Source organism: Panthera tigris, chromosome A2 (assembly GCF_018350195.1).
Source record: "Panthera tigris isolate Pti1 chromosome A2, P.tigris_Pti1_mat1.1, whole genome shotgun sequence".
Classification (NCBI taxonomy): Eukaryota; Metazoa; Chordata; class Mammalia; order Carnivora; family Felidae; genus Panthera; species Panthera tigris.
In genome coordinates, this window is record NC_056661.1 from 51060865 (window position 1) to 51071205 (window position 10341).

A 10341-nucleotide genomic window follows, 5' to 3' on the forward strand; every position below is an offset into this window, starting at 1 on the left:
CAGTCCTAGCGGAGAAACTTCAAAAGGACCAAGTGCTCCTAGGCTCCCCCTTCTCCGCTCGGAGCATAGATGGTACCTTCCGGAAGTCCGGGCGGAGACTGAGGCTGCGCTTCTCGCGAAAGGGCTGGCGTCGCGGGGCTGGCCACTTCCGCACTTCCGCTTTCCGGCCCAGCCAGCGCCCGCGATGGTGAGAGAGCCGGGCCCCGGGCCAGGGACCCCCCGCTGTTTTGCCTCAAAGCTCTGGGTCTGGGGGAGATGCGGCTTTGCAACGGAGAGGCCCGGGGCCGAGGGATGCTGTGGGGTGTGGGGGCGCGATGAGGCTGGGAGAAAGAGGGCGGGGCGGGAGCCAAAGTGAGGAAGGGGCGAGCGGGGGACGCTCTCGTAAGAAGCAGGCCTTGCAGCTTCATGGTCTGGCTTTTGATGCAGGTGGGGAATTGTGAGGCATGGAGGACGCCGGAAGTGGGGCTGGTGATAGCGCCTCGAAGACACGTAGTAGGCCTCATTGCCCACAGTAGGGGAGCTGAGGCATAGAGTAGGGTCACCTCCTCACCTAGAATAGAACTTCACTAAATACACTGTCCTGCTCTCTCCTGCCTGCTTGACCCACAGTTTCTCAAAGGAAGTGTCTACACTTCCGTATCCCACTCTTCTCCTTATCCCCTGCTTTGCTTCTACCTCACCGCAGTATCTCTTATGCTGTCGCCACCCAGACCTCTTCCTGGTCAGAACTCAACCTGTGTTAGCCTTACCGTAGTCCGTGAGCTCTGATACTACTGATCCCTCCCTTCCTGGAAATCCTCCCCTTTGATAAATGTGGGTGTTCCTGGGAGTTGAGACTGGCTCACCACCTTCCTCTTTACATTTGTCCTAGTGGTACCTATCTAGTTTCTTGGCTTTGGTGACCTTGTGTGTTCTGGTGACTCTTGAATCTGTCTTCCTCGCTCTCTTTTAAGGTTTGCCTGGAAATCTTGATAACACGTTCATAGTAGACCTCCAGATCAAGGCCCATTTTTTCTCCTAAACTTGCTTTTCTTTCTGTGGTGCTGTGGCTTTGTGTCTTCTTACCTCAGCTAGAAACCTGGATTTTCTCAGTCAGCTTTATTGAGTTATTACATGAGAATGCATTTTATTTGTATAAGGGCAGGTGTCATGAGGCTTGCCCCTTAAAAATTATCCTTTTTAGATTTATCACTTTTGACAAACACGATCATGTAAGTACTGCGATCAAGACAGCAGAATGTTTCCTCAAAAAACTCCCTCACGTCCCTCTGTTAATCAGTCCTATCTTCTCATTCCAGCACTGATTTTTTTTTCTCCTATAGTATTCCTTTTCCATATTGTCATATAAAAGGAATTCTTCAGTGTGTGGGCTTTTTAATGTGGTTTCTTAACATAGTGCACTTGAGATTCATCTATGTTGTGTGTATCAGGAATTTTTCCTATACTATTTATTGCTGAGTAGTGTTTCATCAAATGGGTGAACCATGGTTTGGTGGGAGGTGCTTTTTGATTCCATTATCCTCTACATCTTATGTCAGTCCAACTCTTGTGAGGACTCTCTGCTTGTCCTGTCCACTGCCCCAGTCCAGGTTCTCATCACTGCTCCTTGAATAACCCTCTTTGCCTTTTGTCTCACTTCCCTCTCCAGTCCATTCTCTGCAGAGCCCCCATGCAACTGTAGTCATGTAACTTCCTCCTCAGAAAGCCCCAACAGTTCCTTACTACCTAAAAGAAAGGCTAAGCTTAACAGTCTGGCATTTGAAATTAGCCATGAATCTCTAGGCTACCATTGCAGCCTCATCTGCTGAACCTAAAATGCTTCCCCTAGGGGCACCTGGGTGACTTAGTAGGTTAAGCATCTCTTGATCTCAGCTTAGGTCTTGATCTTAGGGTTGTAAGTTCAAGCACCACGTTGGGCTTCATGCTGGGCCTAAAGCCTACTTAGTTAAAAAGGAAAAAAATGCTTCCTGTATACAGCAACACTGTACTCATCGCTACTTCTGGAACTCTTAATGCCCTTTTGTGTTATTTTAACCTTGTTTATGCTATTTCCATAATATTGTTTAGAAAAGGAGTAAGACACTGCATTTGTTAGGTACTGAGCAAGGTGCAAGGAATATAGATTTCAGTAAAGGAGACCAGGAAGCTTAAAGTCTAGTGAAGAAGAAATCACCTTATTAAATAAATATAAAAGATGTGTCATTGTAGATTATAATAAATGCTATCAAGGGGGAAGTCAAGAAAGGCCTCTGTAAAGAAGGAAGAGGCCTTCCCTAAATAAGCCAAGATCTAAGGGCTGACTTAGGTCGAGAGGGGAAAAAAAGCCTGCAGGTAGATGGATCAGCCTGTGTAAAGCCCTGAGGTGAGAAAGAACTTAGTTAATACAAGAAACTGAAGATAGGCCAGTGTAGGTAGAAGTTGATCCCTCTACTGGGAATGTCCTTAGTATACTTTTCCTTGTTGTAAAATCATTCTAATCCTATTTTCATCTTCACCTCCAAACCAGTTTCTTCTGGAAATGTAATTTGTAAGTCTAATTATGTCACATTTCATCCTCCTTTATATCATAGTCACTTTTTCTGTCTCCTACCCAGTGGAGCTATTTAAAGGTAGAGATTGTCTTTATGTTTTATTTTTTCCCCCCACCCTTAAAGGTAGAGGTGGTCTTTAAATTCTTAGCATCTGGATCAGTGCCTGGCACACAGTAAACATCCATTGTTGGCTCAAAAGACAGATTGAGAATAGTCCTTCACCTGCATGCCTCTCGACCAGAGTTTCTCAACCTCAGCACTGTTTGGAGTTGAATAATTCTTTTTTGTGCATTGTAGGATGTTTAGCAGTATGCCTGGTCTCCACTCATTGCCAGTAGCTCTCCCACTCCACCCCCAGTCCTGTCAGTGAAAAATGTCCTGACATTGCTGAATGTCTCCTGGCAAGAAAAATGGTTCCCTGTTGAGAACCACTGCTCTAGACTTAGAATGAAATGCACCTTGAAGGCTTACTCTGTTTGGTTCATGTGGTCTGAAAGGCAGGTACTGTCAGTACCGTCTGGCTCCTTTGTAGCTAGTGTGGGGCGGGGGGGGGGGGGGGGCGGTGGCAGTGGGCAGTGGGTTTGCAGAGACAGACTCTGATCCTCCCTTTGGTTTTTTCTTACAGACTGCCACTCTCCGCCCCTACCTGAGTGCCGTGCGGGCCACGCTGCAGGCTGCCCTCTGCCTGGAGAATTTCTCCTCCCAGGTTGTGGAACGACACAACAAGCCCGAGGTGGAAGTCAGGTAGGGCAGAGAAAGGTCAGGGTGGGGATGATGGGCTCAGCCCCAGAGATGGCAGTTGTCTGGAGGCTACCACAAAGTCACATCCTGGAGTTGGAGACAGCTACACTTCTGCAGTTCACTTATTTTGTCTTGTTGCCAGATGAACAATCGTTCCCAATTCACAGTTCGGAAAATAGGGTCAGTGGGTTGGCAGGACAAAACCCAGGGGAGAAACTCCTCTGGAACCAAGATTGCTTGGCACAAGGTGTGAGTTCTCAGAGTGGGGCTGTTGGTCAAGTATCTCCTGTGGCATTACTGAACCCAGTTTAAGGAGAGGGTGGAGAATTTTGTTATCCAAGATCCCATCTCCATTCTTTTGTAATTTAAAGTTCAAGGGCTGTGTTTCCCTGCCTCCCTGGACTCATCATTTATTTCAGATATTCCGTATTTTGGGTTATTTTCTCTTATCTGATACATGTTTTGTTAAATATTCTGTTTCCCTTTAAAGTTTAATCTGAGACATACATAACTGAGATAAGCAGTGTTACCACACCAAGTTGAAATGACTTGAATTTAAAAATACTGAAAAGATGTTAGCATGTGTCATGTTGTTTTACTTAACATACGTTTTCCACTAGGCATTTTAATTGCCAGTACACATAACTGTAGATTCAGAGGCATCAAAATGGGAACTGAGCTGAGAGGGGTCTTGATGCCAAATAAGTGAATCATTCGTGAATTGATAATTAAAGGAGACCAAACTGTGTTTTGTTTTTAGCTTGCCCTTTTATCCCTAAGGCAGCCTCTCTCTTCTCATTCCCTAAATGGTGTATGGGTTTGCCTGTAGTTATTAAAATAAGAGCTGTCATTTGTAAAGCTCCTACCATGTGCCCCGCACTCTGTTAGACAATTGACCCTTTTTGATCTCTCTCAATCCTCGCCAGTGAAATAGGAATCAGTCATTTACAGATGAGGAAATTGAGATTCCAACAGGGTAACTTGTCCAAGGAAAGTAACAGAGGAGACTGGATTTCAAAACCTTTTCGCCCTGACTCCAGAGCCTTGCTCCTTCTGTTGGAGAACACGCTCGCTGGCCCCCATCTTGGAGCACCCCTACTTGTGAGTCTCCTCTTCCTTGGACTCTATGGTCTCAGATAGAGATTCCAGGTCCTGCTGTGGGGTCTCCCTGAGCATTCTGTTCCTCTATAGTACAGAGGCCTGTGACATTGTGTTTCAGGAGTAGCAAAGAGCTCCTATTGCAACCTGTGACCATCAGCAGGAATGAGAAGGAAAAGGTTCTGATTGAGGGCTCCATCAACTCTGTCCGGGTCAGCATTGCTGTGAAACAGGTGAGCTCACCACTGAGCCCCTGCCTCCTCAGGAGGCCAGGGATCCTCATCTGAGAGAGCTGTGCTAGATTCAAGGTGAAAAGAAACCCAGGCTCTATTTTCTTGACTGTACCTAGGGAATGATTTGCCAAATTCAGCAGGTCAGTAGAGTAGACAGAGCAACCCTGTCTTCTAGGCCTTGCTCTGGATTACAAGTCAGGAAACATAGCAGCCAAGGCCATTGACAGTTTAGTGTGAAGTCAAGAATCATTTATAAGAAAGGGAGAATAAGTCCAGTTCAGAAAAATAAATAGTACCAGTATCAATTTAATAGCTATAACCTCTGAAAAAGAGATTTAGGATAAAGAACAAAGTGTAATTTCTTACGTTTTCTCAGGTGATGTTTCACAAGTGTGTGATATTCCTATCACCCTTATAATTATTGCCATATATATGTATCATCCGGCCAGTTATTTGTTTAATGGATTTCCTTAAATTGACTTACTTTTCTTTATTTAAATTTGTTTGAAAACGAAACTTCGTGCTGTAGGAGAAAAGCAACATCACTTGACAAGTAGAGGGAACTCCAAAAAAATAAGTTCATTGAAAGAAAACAAAGCTGTTATTTAGACTAGATACTGTTACCTACAGAAAACTCTGTCCTTGGGGGCCTGCTCTGTTAAAAAGGGAGATTAACAAGTGTTGGGAGGTGTTCAGGGCATACCAGCACCTAGTTGCAAAATTCTTCCATTAGAAATAATGAGAATTCAGCAGAGAAAAACTTTGGGGAGTTATTGATGTTCATTGCTATTAAAGTGGAGATCACCTAAATTTATTTCTGATAGCCCCACATGGTATATGTCATAGACTTTGGAAAATGCCGCACTGGTGAAATGGGCAGGTGAGGAAGAGGCTGCTCAGAATGTAGGTATGAATTCTGGAAGGAGCGGGTAAAAACCTCGGGTTTGCCAGAATTACCTCTCTGGAATGGGCGAAAGTGAGACTGTGATAATGCCCTGTTAAGTTGAAGACGCTCTAATGTAATAGACATTCAGTTGGCAACCAGGTGCCCCAAATTCAGGCAGTGTTTGCTCCCAATGGCAAACCCCACTGCTTGCAGCAAGCCTAGGAGAAATTGAGGTCAGAAGATCAGGGCTACAGGTTTCTGTTAGCCTAAGATGTCAGATTTAGGGAGACCTGTTTATCCTTCACTCTTACTAGGCTGATGAGATCGAGAAGATTTTATGCCATAAGTTCATGCGCTTCATGATGATGCGAGCAGAGAACTTCTTTATCCTTCGAAGGAAGCCAGTGGAGGTGAGACTATATGACCCACATGTTCATAATACCCAAGGTTCTTCCACCAAGTCTGCTGTCACTGGCCAGGGATTGTTCACAGAACCTGGATTCCTTCTCCAACTGTAGGACAACCGCTCCCTGAGTTGAGAGTGGGCCTTCATTTTGGCTGGAGTGGGAGTAAGAGGGATTAGAAGCTTAAGAGAAGTTGGGCCCACCTCAACCATGGGAAAGGCAAAAAATATGAGATGCATTGCTCATCTTCCTAGAGCCTTAATGGCAGAAAGGGCACGATAAATCAAATCCTTTCTGAGCTCTGCCACCACTAAATCATTGTCTCTCAAGGCCACAGTTGACATTGGCTCAGTTGTTGCTTGACTTTGTACTTGAGTACTTTCCACAGATTCTCTGCCAAATCAACTTAAAATAACCCCAGTGACTGAGTAGCTACCATGCAGAGCCACATGTACCATCAGATGTGTTGGCCAACCTCGTCCTCATCCTGAGCTAAAATCTCTCTTCCTAAAAAAATAAATAAAAATAAAAATAAAAAAAATAAAATCTCTCTTCCTGCTCCTAGATCTAACCTCTGTGGCCACCCAGAACAAATAAGATTGCTCCTCCACACACAACCAATCCCATCCTTATCCCATAGTGTCTCTTCTCTCTGGTTGATTAGATTCTTCTGTCAGAAGATTTCAAGTTCCTTCATTCTCCCGTGACTCATTCTGCATGCAGCTGTTTGTATCACAAACAGCTTTCCAGGGGTGCCTGACACAAAATTCTCACCTGGGGTCCGTTCCTTGGACCCAGCATAGATACCCTAGCAAGAGCAGGTGGGCTGCTGCCTGAAGGACATGTGACTTGGGAGAAGATCGCAGCCAGTAGGAAGCATATAGCTGAGTGACCTTAGAGGACATGGTCAACTAAGTGCCCTGGAAAGCTAATTCTCTCCTGTTTTTTCTCTTCCTCCTTCCTACTGTCTTCCTTCCCCAGGGATATGACATCAGTTTTCTGATCACCAACTTCCACACAGAGCAGATGTACAAACACAAGTTGGTGGACTTTGTGATCCACTTCATGGAAGAGATCGACAAGGAAATCAGTGAGATGAAGCTGTCGGTCAATGCTCGTGCACGCATCGTGGCTGAGGAGTTCCTCAAGAATGTAAGTGGGAGGACTTACTGGTGTCCCTACAAGAGGAAGGAGGTGCCATGGGTTGAGAACTTAGAATCTGGCGGTAAAGTGGTGCCAGCAGTTTGTATTTCCTGAGGCCTCTAGGACCTTCTGGTGGGTGGCACGTCAGCCAGGTGCCTTGGGGCTGGAGGACCTGAGGGTCATCTTTGTGAGCTGCAGGGCATTTTCTGTATTTGAGTGTCTCCAGGACACCTCTCTTAGTCTCTCATGGAGACTTAGACGCTCCTTTGTACATCTCAAAATGTACACAGTCCTTCTCTGTATCTAGTTCAAACCCCAGGTGAGGCAAGTTAAATCCACATGGGAATTTTCCAGGAATATAGGGCAGTTCATCATAGTGTAATTCCACTTCTCAGACAGACTTAAATATTTTCCTTCAGTGTCTGTTTCTCAGGCTTATAGTCATGATTACTTTCATGGCTTCAGTCCTCCAGATCTCTCTTTCATTTGTTTGTGTCTTCCTAACTAAAAGGACAGCAGTCCTCTGAAGAGGAGGAATTGTTTACACTGATGAGCTGATGACACAGTTGCTCTAATTTAGATATTCAAGATATCCTGCCTTTTTTTTTCTTCTTCCAACCAGTCTTTGGTTTGTTGACATGTTCTGCTCAGAGTCAACTATGATCCCTAGATGGTAGATTAAGTGTTTACTCCTAGCAGTGCATACAGATCCAGCCCAGAAGGAACTCAGATTCCTAAAAATGGAAATTACGCCTGCTTCCCCTGGGCTTTACTTATACGGAGGGCAGCCAGTGTACAAAGTAGCTGCCCTGTGCATGCAGAGCAGTGTGCTTGTTCAGATCACACAGACTTTGTGTGAGTCCGGCCTTGCTGCCTACTTGGGCATGTTCCTGAACCTCTCAACAAAGCCTCAGTTTCCTCAGCTGTGAAATGAGACTGTTAATACGTACTTTTCAGTATGGTTGAGCATTAAATGAGGAAGTATATACAGAGCAGATCACCTGGTTCATAGTAAGCTTTCCAAGTATTGTAGCACCAGAGTTTTATGGCAAATGCACCAGGAGGCCTTTAGGTTCAACTACGAAAGAAAATAGTTCTTGTCCCGATTTATTATTTGGCTTATTCATTCAAGAGTCATTTAATCATAATAATTGAATTTCTGTTGTTTAATCCCTGACACAATCTTTGAGTCAGGTGTCATCCCTATTTTATAGATGAGTGAACTGGGCTTTGGAAGTCAAATCACCTATCCAGGACCCTCAGCTAGTAAGACGAGAAACCAGGACTTGGAGCTTGGTTTTCAGATTCAAAAATCAAAGATAGTACCATGGCACTTGGCAGGGGTCACATACTCAAGTGCATGCAGGGGTCAGGCAGGTAATAATGTGTGTGAGTGAAGTGGGCTATTGGGAACCTGGTAAGCATATGTCTCATCTGAAGAGGACCACTACCACAGAGCTCCTGTTCATTATGGTTTCATCTTCTAGCTTGTCAAAAGAATCCCCAAGTCTGGATTTGTATGCAACATCTTGCATATTTTCAAGGTTGTAAACTAATTCCTATCTTTTAAAAATACTTTATGGGCCAGACATTGCTCATTATTGGGCTGGGTTCAGTTTGTGGGCCAATTGGACCACAGCTTCTGGTCTGTAAAATGTCCAGGGCCGTTCTGGGTACCATGAAGGATACCTGAGGTCAGAAAACATTTCAAGGGCCTGTTATGGTTGGAGATCCACCCAGAGCTTGGCACTAAGTACCAGATCCTGGGTCCTTCTATTCTGCTCTTCTGGCCCTCTGAGTCCTCAAGTGCTTGCATTTAGGCCTCTTAAAGAAGGCAACCTCAGTTCACCAAGTGAGGCACTGTGACAGCTTTATAGCAACCTCCATGACAGGACTAAGGGGAGCTGGGGAAAAGCCCACCTCACCCTTAATTTCTCTGCCGTGTTTAGTGCTGGGTTTAAGGCTAGTGCCCTGAAGGTCACTGCTGAAGGCTGACTGAATTAGAGCATGCCCCCAAGGTGTCCTGGGACCCAGCCCTTTCCCCCAGAAATCTGAGCACAGTGGCAGCTCTCAGATCAGCCCACCTCCCCAGAGCAGGCCTGCCAAGATACATACTGTAATAACCACCATTCACTGCCTCTTGGTTCTCTTGACAGTTTTAAACCATCTGGCTGGATCTTGAGGCCTTCCCCCTCAGACTCCCCCGTGTCTCTGCAAAGGCATCCTGGAGTTACTCCCTAGAGCGGCGGCGGAGGCAGCAGCAGCAAGCAGCAGCGGCAGAGCGGGGGAGCTGGGTCGGGGTGGGCATTAGATGCGGGAGGTGGGTGGTGTGCTTGCTAGCTGGGCAACAAAGCAGCAGTGGACCTGCCCCAAGGCCACAGGTGCCTGGTCAGGCTGGCTTCTGATGTTCAGTCCCCTGGGCTGGGACAGATTTTTTTTAACGTCTTGAAACTTAAATTCTGTGCTTGTAGGAGACTGAAACCTTTTTGTCTTTTTTTTTTTTTTTTTTAAACAACCTCCACCTCCAGTGGCTGTGACTGGTCCCAGTGATTGTACCATATTGGTCGCTGTGGGTCTGGGCGGGCCTGGAGCCAGAAGGCGACTATTGTCTCCCTCTCCCAATTACCCCCTCCCCAAGCCCCAGGTGGGGAGGGAGGGAGGGAAGGAGGAAGGTTTCAGACTCCAGTTCTTTTCCCTTGCTGTCTTATTCCTGAGCCTCCTTGGTCCCAGTAGAAGTTGTGGGGACCCTCTGCCAGCTTTCTGAGCTCTACCTGAAAATGGCCACCCAGCACTGGTTGAGGACAAGGGCTGAACTGGTGGCCACCAGCCATGTCCAGGAGCTGGACCCTGAAAGCCAGGTACCTCTGGCCGTAGGGGCCACTTTGTGCCCTCCCAGTTGAGAGGGGCCACTGTTTCGCCTTGTCTGTCAGTGCAGTGCCTGTGCTAGAGGTGGAGAGGTGAGTCGTCCAGAGCTTCCTGAGCTGGGGCTTTCCTGCCTGCTCTGGCTCCTCTGCTCCCACGCTCGCTGTACCTTTTCTTATTCTGGTGGATCCCCCCTGCTCCCCTGATTAAAGTCTCTTCTTGCCCCTTTGGGGCTGCATGAGGTCTGTGCACTGTGTGTATGAAAGGAGGGGAGGTGGGGCATTTTCTTCCCAAGACCACATAGCTGGTACTTAGGCCTGGGGGTCCCCATCAGAGGTAGTCTCCTGATTGGCTGACATTATGTTGTGCCAAGGGCCCCCACCCAGAGACCCCATTATAGTCCAAGCACCACTCATTTCTGAAACTGCTCTCTGCCTATACAG

At 46.4% G+C, this 10341-nt stretch overlaps 1 protein-coding gene across 1 annotated transcript; it reads left to right on the plus strand.

The window, feature by feature from the left end:
• Window positions 1–84: 84 nt before the first annotated feature.
• ARPC4 (actin related protein 2/3 complex subunit 4) lies at window positions 85–10139 on the plus strand. Its single transcript, XM_042979497.1, has 6 exons — window positions 85–187; window positions 3157–3275; window positions 4492–4603; window positions 5804–5899; window positions 6875–7045; window positions 9193–10139. The coding sequence occupies exons 1-6, from the start codon at window positions 185–187 to the stop codon at window positions 9196–9198; spliced, it is 507 nt and encodes a 168-aa protein (XP_042835431.1). The 5' UTR covers window positions 85–184; the 3' UTR covers window positions 9199–10139.
• Window positions 10140–10341: the final 202 nt, after the last annotated feature.